The 18,560-nt window shown below is 43.4% G+C and overlaps 1 protein-coding gene across 1 annotated transcript in view; it reads left to right on the top strand.

The window, feature by feature from the left end:
- Positions 1-18,560, top strand: part of LOC126176398 (glutamate receptor ionotropic, delta-2-like) — a 48,001-nt gene that overhangs the window by 9,511 nt on the left and 19,930 nt on the right. Inside the window, exon 4 of the mRNA XM_049923556.1 lies at positions 7,158-7,366. Coding sequence (XP_049779513.1) covers positions 7,158-7,366 — 209 coding nt within the window. The remainder of the gene's footprint in view (positions 1-7,157; positions 7,367-18,560) is intronic.

The following is an 18,560-nucleotide window of genomic DNA, read 5'->3' as shown; positions in this document are numbered from 1 at the left end:
TGACAACTTCCTTTTTTTTGGGATTGGAATTATTATATTCTTCTTGAAGTCTGAGGGTATTACGCTTGCCTCATATATGTTGCTCACCTGATGGAAGATTTTTGCATGGCTGGCTCTCCTAAGGCTATCAGTAGTTCTAATGGAATATTGTCCACTCCCAGGGCCTTGTGTCGACTTAGGTCTCTCAGCGCTCTGTCAAATTCTTCACGCGGTATCATATCTCCCATTTCATTTTCATCTGTTCATCTACGTCCTCTTCCATTTCCATAACACTGTCCTCAAGTACATCGCTCTCTATATACTCCTTCTACCTTTCTTGCTTTCCCTCCTGTGCTTTAGGTCATATGGAGCAATTTGGCTTTACAGTTCAATATATGTTTTTTATTTCAGATTGTAGTAAGAACTGACCGGTTTTGGCGTCTTCTCTACGAACTGCTCACTTCAAAACAATGTAGCTTTAAAAGTTAATGAAATTTTCATACTTTATAGGCACATATATTGGCAATGGAAATTTTAAGTTATAGAAATTCTCAATCACCCACAAAAATGTTCTTATGATTTTCTAAAGTAACTTTTTCTCAGCCAAGAATAAACAAACAACAGAAAGCGTGGGTTTCTTTTGAAGGTCTCAGTTGTGGTTGTAAGACGCTACGATCACTGTGACCATACCGTGTGATAGGGATTTTATAAAGAGTGCTATTTAAGAGAGGTTCTGTGAATGCTGGACCTCGCGATTAACAGCGTGCACGCGAAGCTCCGGGTTGTTGGAAAACGGCTTGCCTGTGACTGGCAACGTAGCACCTGATTCCATCACGGCGACCTCTGTTATTCCCACGGTCCAACAGGCACAGAGCCAGTCTTAAATGCTATTCTGTATAAAATCCGAATCACACTGTTCGATCACAGTGCTCGTAGCTTCTTAAAACTACAAAAGAGACCTTAAACAACTCCACGCTTTCTGGTGGTATATGTGTATCCGCGCTGAGGAAAAGTTGCTTCAGAAAAATCATAAGAACTTTTCCGTGGGTGATTGAAAATTTCTGTAACTTGACATTTCCACTGCCAGTGTATATGCCTATAAGCTATTAAAATTTCATTAACATTTCGTGGTATATACTTCGAAGTGAGCAGTTCGTAGCAAAGACGCCGAAAACCGGACAATCCTCATTAAAATCAAAAATAGAAAATATGTATTGAACTTTCAAACCAAATTACTCCGTATAACCTAACGCAAAATAAAACAACAAAAATTTTAGTGTTTTTTGCGTTGAGCCTATTGCTTCGCTTGCAATTAAAGCTTAAACTCGAGTCTCCATAATGCAAAATCCGTTAGTAGTCGGGAACGTTATTGACTGACCTGGATTAGTTCTCTTCACTATTATACATGTAAGAGCACTCCAGATAAGGGTCACCAGCCTGGTTATAACCCGCGAGATGGGGTTAAAATTTTCAGTTTTCCGAAGTCCATCTTTGAAAGCCCTGTACGAATCAAACCACATTCGTAAGTAATTCGAATTACGGCTATTGGACTGGAATACGTACACCGTTTTAAAACACATCCAACTGGCTCCTAATAACTTCCAACTATACTGTCCACGTACCGGAGCAAGCATACATTAAATCGTCAATAAGGGAAGAATTCACACGAAAACACCACTCTCGAATTTCCACAGAAACAAATATAAGCTATTTGTATCTCCAATAGGATAAATAGTCAAGGCTGCAATGACAGCAGAAGCTTTATTGACGAGTTCCGCTTTTTTAAGCCATCTTCAGAATTTCTACAAGGGAAAATACATAAAAAGAAATCTGGGATGTGATCCTATCTGGCATGAGAAGGCGATAAAAACTTTTCTAAATACTATATAAATATCAAGGGACTTACATTTAGGAACTGTGGGTACGGACCAGGCTATCGGACAGATTACATCGAACGGTTATAGCGTCAGCAGTTGCTGCTAAAAAAATTCATTCACAGCAGTTTTTGATCACCTCTTGTACATCAAAACAATAGATTTGATTCTTCTATTACTCAGGCAAGATGTTTCGTAAGCCATCGATGTATTTGTGTTGATATTTTAATTAACCTACATGAAATAAAACAATCGTTCTTTAGTTGAAAAAATTATTGTATCGAGGTATTTCGACCGATTACATCGACTGAAAAGAAAGTTGAGCGGTGGAGTACTCTCATATCAGTGTTTGCGGGACTAGTTCGTGGAAGTGAATAATTTCGTCCCTGTGAATAAGAGGCGGTTACGACATAGGATAAATGTTAATAATACTCGGGATAATTTCTACAAGTGAAATCAACTGCGAAAACTTTAATTACACAAAGAAAGCTGATGAAGTAAGGGTGACACGAAAAGAGGCGAAAAATTACAAGAAATTTTATCTTGCTATGAGTCCGGTATGTTACACACATCAATGGAAGTTTTGCAGCACTCCTTTATTTGGAAATCCATGGTGCAGAAAACAAAACCGGCTCTGGTGCACGCTTATATATTCATTTACAACATGTCCAGATCACCAAATAAAAGAAACACTAGTGTATAACGACAAGGTCATCTGTTGCCCACGGAACGCGGTGGAGAGGGGGGGAAGGGGTAGAGAGGGGGGACATTTCATAACACTCCTGGGCAACATCAATATGTGTTGGAACGTCCACTTGCTCGGATGCAGACTTGGATCTACTGTGGCATACTATGGATGATATCATCAAACGACCTGTGTTCAAAATTATCCCACTCTTCAATGACGAGTCAGCATAAGCCGCGCGAAATACGAGGCCATCGTCGACGTTCAAAACCGGCTCCTTGCAGTCGAACTCACACTTGTTCCATTAGCGTCATGTCTGAGGAACAAGCAGGCCACTCCTTTCCGCTGAACATAGTACGCTGTACGAGCATGTTCACGGAAACAGCACGATGAGCACGCGAGTTACCGTCCATCAAGTTGAAATTGTCAGCAATATGTTGGCGATTCGGTCCCACTATGGGTTGGAGAATCTCGTCCCTGTACTACAGAGCAGTGAGACAGCTTTCAGCAACAACGAGAGGTGTCCGGTGGCCCCATGCAATGTCACCCCAGAACATCACTCCACCACATCTCTCCGCCACCGCTTTGCTGCATATACGGGACACAACATTGGAAGCGTTCATATTACCAGGTTGTCTCCCGAGATGTCTTCAGTTGTCAGGGTGCAAAAAGATCCAGATTTCGTCCATAAACAACACTCGAGGCAATCCTGGGGCGTCCGTTTTGCATGATTCCTTGCCCTTCAGGGTGCTGTGATGTACGACATGATGTTCGGTATGGCCATTGGGAATGTAGGTTCGCATCACACAATTGTGTCCAAATAGTTTGATCCGATACATGACGTCCTTTAGCGTCTTAGAATGACGGATTCCGTTCTGGAGTACTAAGCCCATAGTTCCTTTGATTCAGAAGTCGTAGATATAGATCGCCCTGCACCCCTATCAAACATGGATACCATATGCAGCGTTAACTCCTCAACATTACCTGTGGGACTGATTCCATCTCTGTACCATGTGACTTGGACTCAGGTGCAAATGTCGAGAAACCTCCCTAATTGCCACATAACGTGGTGATTCGGACCCGATCATTGATTGGGACTGTCCTTTGTGGCACTATAGATATTTACTCTACTGTTTCACAGACGTCTCTAATACACCCGTACTGGTGTTATACTTTCAACTGAAATGCTGCAATCCACTCGAGTGCAACTTTCTACCCATAATTAGCTCTTATGGTAACTCTGTGTATGTTTACAAGTAATGTCACATATGACCTTCCGATCGGTACAGAAACAGTCACAATAGCAACATACCTGTACGACATATCAGGGTTATGCGAAACTTTTGTTGGTTTGTGTACATCAGATCTAAGCTTTAAAATTCGAAAATTTAGGTTATGGTGGAACAGTGAACCGGTTTTTTATGAATGCTTGCAATCTATATCTCATTTATAAAAACAGTTGAGTGTTGACTTGAATATAAAAATATGAATATAAAATTGGCTAAGAAAACATACAAAAACAAAACTTTCTTCCAAACTGATGAAGAGTTTGCCAAAAACAACACAAGAAGCTTCTAGCAAAAGCTATAAAAACCTACCCTTCAATTTCGAGATGCTAATTGGAACATTGCTCACAAATGTATAGAAAGTTGCAAGATATTTTCAGATTTCTTTAAGAAACTCTTGAATTGTGAAGTCATTGTTGAAAATTTTGAATTAACTCCAAATAATTCTAATAAACCAGATTCAGAACCACCAACAATTGAAGAATTACAAAAAATCATTTCAGAATTAAAAAATAATTAAGTTCAGGTGGAAATCAAATAGTGGCCAAACTATGCAAAAAATCATTAAATTCGTGTTCAATAAAATTTGTGTAGAAGAAGAGATCTGAGCAGAGTAGAAAACAGCTCTCATCCATCCCTTCACAAAGAAGACCATTTCAGAAGAGCAGAGCCACATTTGGGTCTACAACTGGGGGAGTACCAGGGAGGGTTCTGAAAGGGTGGATCATGCTATGAACAACTACAAAACCTTTAAAAAACGTTACACTATATCAAATATCAAAGACATACGCAATTTCCTTCATTGATTTCAAGAATGCATATGATACAATTGATAGAGAATCCCTAGTATCAATGACAGAAGAATTGGATGTGGATAAGAAAACAACCAACAATAAAAGCCACTATTGTAAATACGTCTTCAAAAGTTATATTCATGGGTAAAGTATCAGATGCATTTGTAATAAAAACTGCAGTAAGACAAATGGATGGGTTTCCAACATTATTGTTTGATTGCCCATTGAGAAAGTAATCAGAGAATGGAAGTAAACCATAAAGAATGGAATAAGATGGTGTTGCGAAAAGCAGATTTTAAAATCAACTGCATTGCCTTTGCAGATGATGTGGCCCTGTTTGCTGAAGCAATGAAGGAAGCTAAGGAACGAATCCTTGAACTAGAGAAACATGCAGATAAAGTAGGTCTCAACACTTGCTTTGAAAAAACTAAAATAATGGCAAACAAACACATAAATAAATACATAAAAGTCCAAGAACATAAAATACACTCCTGGAAATTGAAATAAGAACACCGTGAATTCATTGTCCCAGGAAGGGGAAACTTTATTGACACATTCCTGGGGTCAGATACATCACATGATCACACTCACAGAACCACAGGCACATAGACACAGGCAACAGAGCATGCACAATGTCGGCACTAGTACAGTGTATATCCACCTTTCGCAGCAATGCAGGCTGCTATTCTCCCATGGAGACGATCGTAGAGATGCTGGATGTAGTCCTGTGGAACGGCTTGCCATGCCATTTCTACCTGGCGCCTCAGTTGGACCAGCGTTCATGCTGGACGTGCAGACCGCATGAGACGACGCTTCATCCAGTCCCAAACATGCTCAATGGGGGACAGATCCGGAGATCTTGCTGGCCAGGGTAGTTGACTTACACCTTCTAGAGCACGTTGGGTGGCACGGGATACATGCGGACGTGCATTGTCCTGTTGGAACAGCAAGTTCCCTTGCCGGTCTAGGAATGGTAGAACGATGGGTTCGATGACGGTTTGGATGTACCGTGCACTATTCAGTGTCCCCTCGACGATCACCAGTGGTGTACGGCCAGTGTAGGAGATCGCTCCCCACACCATGATGCCGGGTGTTGGCCCTGTGTGCCTCGGTCGTATGCAGTCCTGATTGTGGCGCTCACCTGCACGGCGCCAAACACGCATACGACCATCATTGGCACCAAGGCAGAAGCGACTCTCATCGCTGAAGACGACACGTCTCCATTCGTCCCTCCATTCACGCCTGTCGCGACACCACTGGAGGCGGGCTGCACGATGTTGGGGCGTGAGCGGAAGACGGCCTAACGGTGTGCGGGACCGTAGCCCAGCTTCATGGAGACGGTTGCGAATGGTCCTCGCCGATACCCCAGGAGCAACAGTGTCCCTAATTTGCTGGGAAGTGGCGGTGCGGTCCCCTACGGCACTGCGTAGGATCCTACGGTCTTGGCGTGCATCCGTGCGTCGCTGCGGTCCGGTCCCAGGTCGACGGGCACGTGCACCTTCCGCCGACCACTGGCGACAACATCGATGTACTGTGGAGACCTCACGCCCCACGTGTTGAGCAATTCGGCGGTACGTCCACCCGGCCTCCCGCATGCCCACTATACGCCCTCGCTCAAAGTCCGTCAACTGCATATACGGTTCACGCCCACGCTGTCGCGGCATGCTACCAGTGTTAAAGACTGCGATGGAGCTCCGTATGCCACGGCAAACTGGCTGACACTGACGGCGGCGGTGCACAAATGCTGCGCAGCTAGCGCCATTCGACGGCCAACACCGCGGTTCCTGGTGTGTCCGCTGTGCCGTGCGTGTGATCATTGCTTGTACAGCCCTCTCGCAGTGTCCGGAGCAAGTATGGTGGGTCTGACACACCGGTGTCAATGTGTTCTTTTTTCCATTTCCAGGAGTGTAGAAATAATAAAATAATTTAAATGTTTAGGGCAATGGATTAGTTGGAATGTAACACAACACAAGGCAATAGAATCCAGGAAAAACAAACTTGAATTGGCCTTCATTTGACAAAACAGACACACAACAAGTAATTCCTTTCTTAGGGTTCAAAAGTAAGCATTACAAAACAGCGATCAAGCCAGACGTATTGTTTGCAACAGAAAGCCTAACCATGAATCGATTAGGCAAGTTAGAACAATCAGCATGAAATTAAGAAAAATTTTAAGAAAAACTGTAAGGCCAAAATTTCTGGATAGTAAAAAAATGTATCTCAAGAATCAAACTCTCTCTAAAAAAAAAAAGAAAGACCTCAGATACTATGCGAAAAAGGAAATCTTGTCAGAATGAACTTGAAGATCAGAGAGAATGAAGAAATACTGACACAAAGGAAGGAACATTATGCGAAGAAGTAACTGATTCATCGTACTCCAGTTAAGGGTGAAACGAAAAAAGAAGAAGAAAAGGGAATTGCACCACAAAACCCGATTTTTCGCGATTAATGAAAGACAGGAGATATATAAAATTATGCTCATAGTAGGGTTCGCTTGCAGCTGTTTTGGTGGCATACTGCAACGAACGACATGTTTCAGGTCAAAGATCATGTTCCGGCACCCGGCAGTGGTGACGGTGCAGGGCACGCTGTTCCGGCCGCTGGCGCCACGCCTCTGGCTGTGCGTGGTTCTGGTGTTCGCCGCACTGGCGCTGGTGGCGCGCGCTGTCTGCTGGGCTCACGGCCGGCCCGCACTCCACGCCTGGGGTGACACCTTCCTGCTCGTCGCCTCTGCTGTGGGGCAGCAAGGTATACCTTGGCAGCAATATTGCACGAGAAAACGCGAAAACTGTTAATTTGTATCAAAATCTTACGAAAAAGTTACTTTTTTGTCATTTGTTTTCCGACAATTGCAATGTTTGGCCATCACATAGCACGCCTTTCCCTTCAGGACCGAGTACAGCTATGGAGTGGAAATTTATATCACGTCCTAAGGTATCTGGACTCTTCGTTGTTTACAAAATAGAAGCTTCTAAGTCAATGCAATCCACATGTATGGCGATCTATGTCATATATTTTGGTAATCGAAAAATCAATTATCGACCATTGTAGGTGCCTCTCACTTGATCTAGAAGAGTAATATCTGACAAGAGACGAGGTTTAACAGTAATATTATACGAGAAATCGTGGAAGTTGGTAAATTGTAGCTGGTTGCTTGTGGGTTAGCTGGCTGTACAGGTGTGCGAGCCTGGCTCTAAACAAAATAACGTTGGACGATAGTTGTTCTGCACTGCTATCGGCTGACACTATAAGTTAACTGAGGAAGAGCCTGTGTGTGTGCTGCACAATTACGAGATGTATTTATAGAATGCTTTAGTTTCTATTTAACTAATGAAGTATTATCGTACTGCTGGAATATGCATTTGCATTTGCATTTCACTACAATATTTTGTGCATTATGAGTCCAATATGTGTTCCATTGTGATAGCTGCCTGAATCTACCAGTATCAGTTAAAAGGATGTGCACATCCTTTTAACTGATACTGGTAGATTCAGGCAGCTATCACAATGGAACACATATTGGACTCATAATGCACAAAATATTGTAGTGAAATGCAAATTATTAATTGCTGGATGCCAAACATATAGTTAAATATAAATTATTAATGACAAGGCCCAATGCTGGGTGCTAAAATACAGTAAATTCAAATTAATAAAATAGGAGAAATATACATTTATTATAATCATTTATAAATCATTAATACAAAAAATTTCAGTGCAGATTGATTGGGCATACACACAACTCTGGGTATGAGGGAGGGAGGATGGGTGATTAAACACTAAATCACACCACATGACAGAACTGGTGGCATGTGCAGAAGCAGACAGCTGGTGTGATGTCAATGTCAGCGCAAGATATCAATCTCCTGTAGCATCTCTCGTGGCGTCAAGCGGACATTGGTGTACAGTAGAGCACTGCATCTGTGAGGTGGAACTACATGTGCAGCAGTCGCTGGCTATCACTCGCTCTGTACACATTGTGCAAGCATGCGGCCAGCGATTTCCACACCCAGTATCATGTGGTGGACACTCACTGAGTGGCGCACACTGAGTGAGCTACACAGCTAAGGAAACCTACAGTGGACTCTGTACATCTTCGCTACAACGTAGCAACGCTACTGGTCCTGGTGTAGGAATGCATTTAGAATTACAATTTCTTGATAGCTGTTGATTTTCCATAATTTCTATGCAGCAAGTATGTGCTGTGTACCTGAGATTCATGAAGTATTACCCCTGCATTGAGTATGATAACATATAATGAGAATTAAACTGATAATAGAATAATGAATGTTATTGAAAGACTGATTTACTTGTGGAACTGTAAATATGTCTGAAATAATGCCTGCATTCAGTCTGCTGGTAAAATTGCATTGGCATTGCCCTCTTTATAATTAACAAAAAACTTCAACCCAGCTGCACTGTAGATTGTTGTGTGTAAATCGAGCAAATTAACTAATAGAACTCATTACAGCTGGTAATATTAATTGCAATGAATGGAAAGAGGAAGGAAGTGTTAGGTGCAGTGGTAATCAAAGATGGACATTATTTGAATAAATTTCTAACTGGGTAATTATTTGAATAAGCAGATCACTATAATGAACTTATTCATGAATAAATTATTTGTAACTTAAATAATGTATAACATATACTGCCACTGAATTACTTTCATTTACTTCTTGTACCGAATTCTATGACTAATATTTTTTACCTTTGTTTGGTCCATTTTGTATTTTATAAATAACTTATTTAAGGTCTGTACATAAGTGTGGGCTCACTAAGTAAACTTACAGACTACAATGCCAAAAGTTTTAGGTTCGATCCTCCATACGTTGTGGGACTGTTACTGTTATGTATCGCTTCTTTCATCTCTGACAATGAGAAAATCCGAAGTTGCACTTTGTTCCGGAGTATGTGTTGAACTGTGGGTTTCGTTCTAAGTAGTTGTGTAAGTCGGTTCAGAGGTGAAAGGAAGTCAAGGGTGCGCCACTATGTCTGTAAAGCACTGTAATGTTCCAACCAACCTTCTGGGTGAGCACAGCTTCACTTACTTCACAGTATAATAAAGGCGTCACAAACATTTTTCATAGGCGGATGGCCTTAGCAGTTACACTACTGATGCAACCCAATTTAACTGATCTACACTTGCCACTCCTCCCCCCCTCCATCTCCTGCTAACACGCACTAATACTCTACATAAGGCTGATATTACACTATCAAATTTCTTTGTCAAAGGTTTGATGAAAGATTTGATCAAAAATTCGTCAAATATATTTGACAAAGATCTTTGACGTGGCACTAAAAAGGGGTATTACACTGTCATATTTTCCGTCAAAGTTCAAGATGGCTGACAACAACAACTTGTTACTAACTGCGGCAGTTGCATGTACCACAATGGCACTATGTGCACATGCGGAAGAGAAGCGGGGGAAAAAAAGAAAATGTACCTGGGTGAAGCCATGGGTTTTACGATGACACAATAAAACCATTCAACAAAACTTGTTACATGATCTTATAGTTGAAGACGTCAAGTCGTACATCAATTACTTAAGAATGGATGAGTATACATTTCAGTATGTGCTCAGTGAAGTGAATCATATCACAAAGCACAATACTCACTTAAGAACTGCTATATCGGCAGAAGACAGGCTCACTGTAACACTCCAATTCCTTTCTACAGAGAGAGGTAGGTTAGATTAGATTAGGTTAGGTCAGGTCTCCAATCTTCTTAATCTATTTTTGTATTCACGGTGGCTCACGTTGTAAAGCGCCTCATCAGATTCATACATCTCTATTAATTTTGTAGTTGTCGGTACACACCAATTGTATTTACCGGCAATGTTTATAAAAACCCTACAGATGACAGAACGCTGCAGCGATGCTAGCGCTTCACGTGGTAACATGTCACATTGCAGTGAACAGAAGACAAGCGACTTCTTTGATCAAATCTACAGCGAGGCCCTAGATTTGATCAAATTTATTTGATGACAGAAGAGACTTGACAAAGTTCCCTCTTACACCATCAAAGATATTTGACAAAGATATCTGACAAAGAAATTTGATAGTGTAATACCGGCCTAAGTAGCCCAAGATGAGACTTCAGCCAGCAGAAAATCATAGGATACGTTTATGCTGTAGCCTCGCTGTTTGCATCACGCTGCTGGTGCATCGCACTTCGCTGCTCGCAGGGAGCCTTGTAACATTTACACTGCAGCCTTGCTGCTCGCTTATGAACGCTGCAGTATAGCTAGCAGGAACAAGCACAGCACTGCTGGAGTGACATGGCAGCTGTCGGTCGTAGCTCTAGTTTCAGTAGGTACTGCGATGGTCACAACGCACAACACAAAATAGCTCGATGTCATTGTCTGGCGACGATCGCAGCGAACAGTGTGGCGAGCAGCGGGCCGAGCACCGATGGTGCAGATTAAACAGGCCAGTAACACTCAGTGCGTTTGTTTCAACTTTACCAAGCCATGCTGACGAGCAGCAAGATGGCAGCATAAACGCACTTTTAACCTGTAGCACCTTCCTCTAGTGTACTAAGATTCCTAACACTATCGGCTATTGTTGGCTCGTTGAGATAATTACGCAGTTTTATGCAGTTTGTGGTACTACAAAATGAGTGAACAAAGTTACTGCTCAGTTGTTAACGACTAACATCGACTGCCTTTAAATCTGCAAAACTCCAGAAATGTTTGTGGACTGCTGTTGGACGTCCAGAGTCATCCAAAAGTGTTTTAGGATAAACTCTGATTAAGCTTTCCATTAGAATGTGTCATGCTTTTTCGATCTGACGTGTGTCTGTGCAGTTACATAAAGCACCGAGATTCAAAAATTTTGGAAGGTGGATTGGGTTGGCCGGCCGCTGTGGCCAAGCGGTTCTAGGCGCTTCAGTCCGGAACCGCGCTGCTGCTGCGATCGCAGGTTCGAATCCTGCCTCGTGCATGCATGTGAGTGGTTTCCTTAGGTTAGTTGGGTTTAAATAGTTCTAAGTCTAGGGGACTGATGACCTCAGATGTTAAGTCCCACAGTGCTTAGAGCCATTTGAACCATCTGAATTGGGTTTGAATACACAAAAGACTACATAATATTGCAGTGACGTTGGCAACTTTTTTTTATCGAGGAAGTGTCAAGAGACAAGCAGAAGACCTTTTATGCCTTTCTACATCAACTGTAACTATTGCAACATTGTCTTGCCCAGTATTTACAGATAGTTGACCTGTATTGGGGTCCATAACTCAGGGAAGCTTACAACAAACTACAGACATGTAATAGCCAAACAAACCTTTGAAGAAGTAGGGTTACGAATTTCGAACGATTTCATGTCATAAAAAGAAAACAATATGTTGAATGTAATTTGGAAAGTGAAGCTGACGTGGAAACACAAATAATTATTTTCCAATAATTACAGTGGAATTGTTTATTTCGTATATTTGATGATCAAGATTGTGCATTGGAAGTCATAACTCGTTATCATGAAATAAAGACGACTTCTAACGCACCGATATTCTCTCTGCATATGCAGAACGTGTCGCAAGGACAAATCTTCGAAAATCAACTAACATTTCTGATGAAATGTTCGACAAAAAGAGTTGTTCTGAAGACTAATTTTAAAACAATGAAAAGTACATTTGTTTAATACGTAACAAATAATTGGAGCAATAAACGTCATCGGATTTCAAATTTATCTATTATTCGTAACACTTTTTTACAGCATGCGATTCACATACATGATATGTAAGAAACTCCTCAACGGATCAGCTGTGTAACGCTCGAGTCACCTCAGAAAGAACTCTCGTAGGTCTCAAAATGCTCTTCCACTCATCTCAAATCGCAGTCCTACATTATGGACTCTTGAGTTGTCTCTGAATGAACATGAATGATCAGAATGAACTTGTGGCGACGTCATTTATCCACTGCGCCAAAAACAGCGGGTAAAAGCTGCAGCTGATAGATATTTATCTTTGCCGTAGTCGGCTTGGTTACGAGTTATTTATTCTTGTTAGTTTTTGATCTGTGCTTGGAAAATAAAATGTTTTCTCATCTCATGAAAAAGCTGTTACTTCATAAAATATAAAGGCTCCCATAGTGGTGACCCCGAAAAATCGTAGCAGAAGCATAAAGAAAATATATATACCGACGAGAATAATGAATTCAGAGACAAAAGCATGGGGCAGTGGAATCAAGATTGAAGACTACAGTCTGTTCGACCAAGGATCGCGGTCCACGCCCTTTTATTTGCCACAAAACGGAACGACAGATGTTAACGCAAAAGATGGGAGTACCTACGCGCGACACGGAAATGTTAAGCTTACCGCGTTCTGGCCGACGCGCCTCCAGCTTTGGTTTACGCAGGCTGAATGCACATTTCGGCAGCGTAGGGTGTCTAACAACATTGACAAATTTAATATAGTGGTTTCACATCTAAATTTAGAAGTGGTAGAGCAAGTAGAAGAAACCTTGTCGCAACAAAATTACTTTGTGCTAAAGGAAGCTCTCATACAGCATTATACGTTGTCACCAGATTTGCGACTACAAAAAATTTTCGCATACGAAGATTTGGGCGACAAGACTCCGTCACAAGTACTCAAAGCCTTACGTACATTAGCCGGCCCGGAACTCCTACCTGAAGAGTCTTTACGTCTAATATGGCTTCGTTCAAATGGTTCAAATGGCTCTGAGCACTATGGGACTTAACATCTATGGTCATCAGTCCCCTAGAACTTAGAACTACTTAAACCTAACTAACCTAAGGACAGCACACAACACCCAGCCATCACGAGGCAGAGAAAATCCCTGACCCCGCCGGGAATCGAACCCGGGAACCCGGGCGTGGGAAGCGAGAACGCTACCGCACGACCACGAGATGCGGGCGTATGGCTTCGTAAACTTCCTGCCAACATCCGTGCCGTCATTGCAGCAGAAACAGACTTACCATTGCAAGTCTTAGCAAAAAACGCAGACACCATCGCAAACACCTTAACCGAAGTTTCTGCGTGTTCCGAATTCAACTACAGCCAGGATAGAGGCCCAAGAACGTGTAGTGTGATGGACTCTGACGTCAGTGAGCCAGGAACATGCAATAATACTTCCCAACAGCAGTGCTCATCGACCGAACCCACCATACAGCAACTGGCAGCACAAGTGGCAAAACTCAACGTGCAAGTAACTTCACACCACCAGCAGCTACGAAGTCGCAGTTGGAAAGACGAAGAAATGCTATCCAACAGGATTTGACAGATCAATGGTGCTGGTACCACAGACGCTTCGGCAACACTGCCCGTCAATGTATTCAACCCTGCAGCTACCCAAACTTAAAAGGCGGGCGTTAAAGGGCGCTAACGTTCGTCAACAATAACATAGGCGCCCGAGTCATAGCGTGATTCAAAGAGGTGAAAACGCCACGGTATCTGCAGTCAACCAATCACACCGATTGTTCGTGTTGGACCTCTCTTCAGGTGAGAAGTTTCTGATTGACACAGGTTCAGAAGTCAGTGTTTATCCAAGAAAGAGAGGTGATATACTCACGACAACAACGCAACATGTGCTGAGTGCGGCAAACAATTCCAGAATATCTACCTATGGTGAGAAACAGTTGGCATTACATCTGAATTCCAACTTCCATCCAAAATGAACTTTTGTGGTTGCTGATGTGCCGAGTCCTATAATTGGAGCGGACTTTTTACGGAACTACCGACCTATGCCCGACCTGGTGAATCGTCGTTTGGTGACAGTTCCCACAGAAGGGATATTGCCTACTGCGTCTTCCGCGTCGGTTCAAGTGCAGTGCGATGTGCCCGTGTCTTTCCGCACGAAGATTTCCGGCTCCTCTACCGCGTCATCCGCGTCGGGATATTGTGATACGATTTCGTACCCGCACCTAAGCGGGGCGCACACGTGTACGTCACGCAAGAAGACACCCGACAGTCGTAACAATTCGTATACTGTAGGCAATATCAGAGCACTGTCGGAGGAATCACTTTTTCGTAAACTGCTTCAAGACTTTCCAGCACTTACCGAACCCGTCAACGCAACCAGGAAATGCAGACACAATACTCAACACCACATCAGCACGACACAAGGTCAACCCGTTGCCTTCCGCCCGCGGCGTCTGCCTCCAGAGAAGCTGCTCGCGGCGCGAGCTGAGTTCGACAGACTTCTAAAAACAGGTATTGTAAGTAGGACTGATAGTTCATGGGCATCTCCAATTCACATGGTCCGTAAAAAAGACAATTCATGGAGAGTATGTGGAGACTACAGGGCGATTAATGCCCGCACAATTCCCGACCGCTACCCAGTACCCAATCTGACTGATTTTAAAAGTACGATTAGCAATGCCAAAATATTTAGTGTGATTGTTTGCGCCGAAGCATTTTCCCAGATTCCCATGGCTCCATCTGACTTTAAAAAACAGCAGTTATCACACCATTCGGTTTGTTTGAGTACAATTTTATGCCATTTGGCCTCAGAAACGCTGCCCAAACATGGCAAAGATTCGTGCATGAGGTGCTTCGAGAATTACCATTCGTATTTTGTTATATGGACGACATTTTAGTATTCTCTGGTTCTGTATATCAGCATGTCGAACATCTGCGGCAGCTTTTCCGCCGTCTGACAGAGTATGGCATAATTATTAACGAAACAAAGTGCACGTTTGGAAAACGCGAGGTTAAGTTCCTGGGATATTTGGTTTCAGCAGCAGGCCTGTCACCTTTGCCTGAGCGGGTTGAAGCAGTACAACAGATGCCCCTTCCCACAACTTACAAACGACTTCGCAGATTTTTAGGCATGCTCAATTATTACAGACGTCACTTACCTAAATTAGCTGCCGCCCAAGAGCCACTCACAACGTTACTTGCAGGTAAAAATACAACAGGAAATCGTAACATTCCATGGAGTCCAGATGCTGAAGCAGCTTTCCATGACTTAAAGAAATGTCTTTCTCGGGCAACACTACTGGGACATCCAAGATTGAGCGCTCCTTTAGCGCTATTGGTTGATGCGAGCCAAACAGCAGTGGGTGCAGCGCAACAGCAAGAGGTTGATGGCAGATGGCAGCCGCTCGCATTTTTCTCTAAAAACCTGACTCGACAGCACCAAAAATGGAGTGCTATTGACCGTGAGTTGCTTGCTATTTTCTTAGCCATAAAGCATTTTCGCACGTCTGTCGAAGGGAGGCACTTCGCAATTTTTACCGATCACAAGCCGTTAGTAGCTATATTTCAACGAGACACAGAGCTCAATTCACCACGTCAGTGCAGGCAAGTCGAGTACATTGCACAGTTCACAACTGACGTGCGTCACATTTCAGGAAAAGACAACCTGGTCGCAGATTGCCTGTCTAGGAATTGTGCCAATTTAAATTCAGTTCGTTGGACCGAGTTAGCGTCTAAACAACGAGAAGATCCTTTCTTGCGCCGTCTAATAGAGGAACAGAGAACTGCGCTGCAGCTCAGACGTGTGTCTGTCCCAAATGTTCCAGACGGAATTTGGTGTGATGTAGCAAAAGGAAAGGAGCGACCTTACATACCAGAGCAATATCGTCGCGAGATTTATAGTGCACTACATAACCTATCACATCCAGGAGTACGAGCTACAACCAAGTTAGTTTCCTCCAAAGTAGTGTGGCCTGGAATACAAAAAGATTGTCGTGCATGGGCGCGTGCATGCCTAACATGCCAGCGTAATAAAATCAGCAGACATGTCTTTGCACCTATTGCTGAGTTCCCGACGCCATCTGCAAGATTTTCACATATACATGTGGCTATTGTGGGCCGGCTATCATGCTCTTCAGAACAACGCTATTTGCTCACAATCATTGATCGTTTTACCAGGTGGCCAGAAGTAGTTGTAATACAAGACATTTCTGCGGAGTCGGTTGCAAAAGCACTGTTTCATTCATGGTTCTCCAGGTTTGGCGTTCCGCAAAACATAACAACAGATCGCGGAAGGCAGTTTGAAAGCCAACTTTTCAATGAACTTTTACTACTGTGCGGGTGCAACCACCTACGCACCACAATCTAATCATCCATCTAGTAATGGAATGGTGGAACGACTACACCGCACGCTCAAAGCTGCATTAATGTGTAGTTCCACTTCATGGCCTGAAGCACTACCGCTGGTCCTACTCGGATTGAGAACGGCCGTGAAGGAGGACTTACAATGCTCTTCCGCAGAATTGGTTTATGGCGAACAATTGAGGGTTCCTGGAGAATTTATCGTTCCAGCATCTACACAGCCGTTCACCCCTGAGCTATGCATGCAATTCGCGAGACAACTCAGCGTTAGAATGAGAAACATCAAACCCACTAACCCTGTCAGACATGGAGACCGGAGAGTGTTTGTACATAAAGACCTGCAAGCAACGTCCCACGTGTGGCTTAGGGACGATACAGTGCGCCCGCTGCTTGTTTCGCCTTACTCTGGACCATACAGGGTAATCACAAGAGGAAGCCACAGCTTCAAAATCGATAAGGATGGTAAAGAAGAGACAGTCTCAACTGAGCGGCTTAAACCTGCTTTCACCGAAGAGGGTACACTCCTTCCTCGGTCTGCAAAATTACCCTCAAACGTGGAGGCTAAAGAAACAGCAGATAGTCTCGCCGAGCCCTCGGTTTCACAAGAGGACAACGAAGCAGCAAGTGCAGAACAGGAGCAGCCATTGCCTGCACCAGATGTTTTCACGAGAGCTGGTAGAAAAATCAACTGCAAGTTTCCCCACATACCTGGTGCACCCGGTTTCAAAGGAAGGGGGGCTGATGTGACGACGTCATTTATCCACTGCGCCAAAAACAGCGGGTGAAAGCTGTAGCTGATAGATATTTATCTTTGCCGTAGTCGGCTTGGTTACGAGTTGTTTATTCTTGTTAGTTTTTGATCTGTGCTTGGAAAATAAAATGTTTTCTCATCTCATGAAAAAGCTGTTACTTCATAAAATATAAAGGCTCCCATAAACTTCAAATGCGAACTCACAGTTGTTCTCAGACTGCTCTCAATGCATCTTTATTCATTTCCCCTCCCTCTGTCTTTCAGGGCACACAATTTCACGTAATGTCATCGATGGGCTCAATTTACAATGTCACCCGATCACCGATGAACGCTGGATCAGTCATTGTTGCAGGATGCCAGACTTTGTGATCTTGCTGTGAAAAGCCGCTGGAGGCAGCTTGCGTGGATCATGGGAACTCCAGTATCGTTCTCGCTCCAGCTCCCATTGCTGTACCTGCTAGTTCCCTACTAGCTTACAAGATGGATTTTCTTGTGAAAACCGGTGAGCACGCCTCCAGACCTTTCTTTGGATTCCTGAACTGTTAACACGGCCGCAGCTTAACAACAAGGACATTTGTTTGTAACGAGAATGCCTTTAAGTCCCCATTCATGTGTCTCATGTGCTTCCACAGCTGTGACCCGCTCCTTCGTCTCCCATTATTTAAATGCGACACTTCTTTTAGAACGAAGCACAATAATTCCACTAAATCACATTCGTCTGTCGTTCTGGCTTTTGGGAAAGTCTCGTGATAACCTCATGCATGTTAACTGGAACTTTTTGTCCAGATCGTTTCTCTACGAAGTATTACAATATAGTTTCTGTCAAAGCGAATGTTCGAAATGGACACCCAGTTTTCTCAGTTGACTCTGAGAAAAGTATAAATGAGAAGACAAGATGGCAGATCAGGCATGGGCAACGTTTGGTGACCCGCAGTCCTTATTCACGTATTTCCTTAAGCTCACAGGGCGCCTCATCACATGACGCGACGGCAGCTCTCGTAGCGCATCGAGTCAAAATTATAGCCGGCCGGGGTGGCCGAGCGGTCCTAGGCGCTACAGTCTGGAACCGCGCGACCGCTACTGTCGCAGGTTCGAATCCTGCCTCGGGCATGGATGTGTGTGATGTCCTTAGGTTAGTTATGTTTAAGTAGTTCTGAGTTCTAGGGGACTGAGACCT

This window comes from Schistocerca cancellata, chromosome 3 (assembly GCF_023864275.1).
Source record: "Schistocerca cancellata isolate TAMUIC-IGC-003103 chromosome 3, iqSchCanc2.1, whole genome shotgun sequence".
Lineage (NCBI taxonomy): Eukaryota > Metazoa > Arthropoda > Insecta > Orthoptera > Acrididae > Schistocerca > Schistocerca cancellata.
The sequence above is the reverse complement of the archived record's forward strand: the minus strand, read 5'-3'. Positions and strand labels throughout refer to the sequence as shown.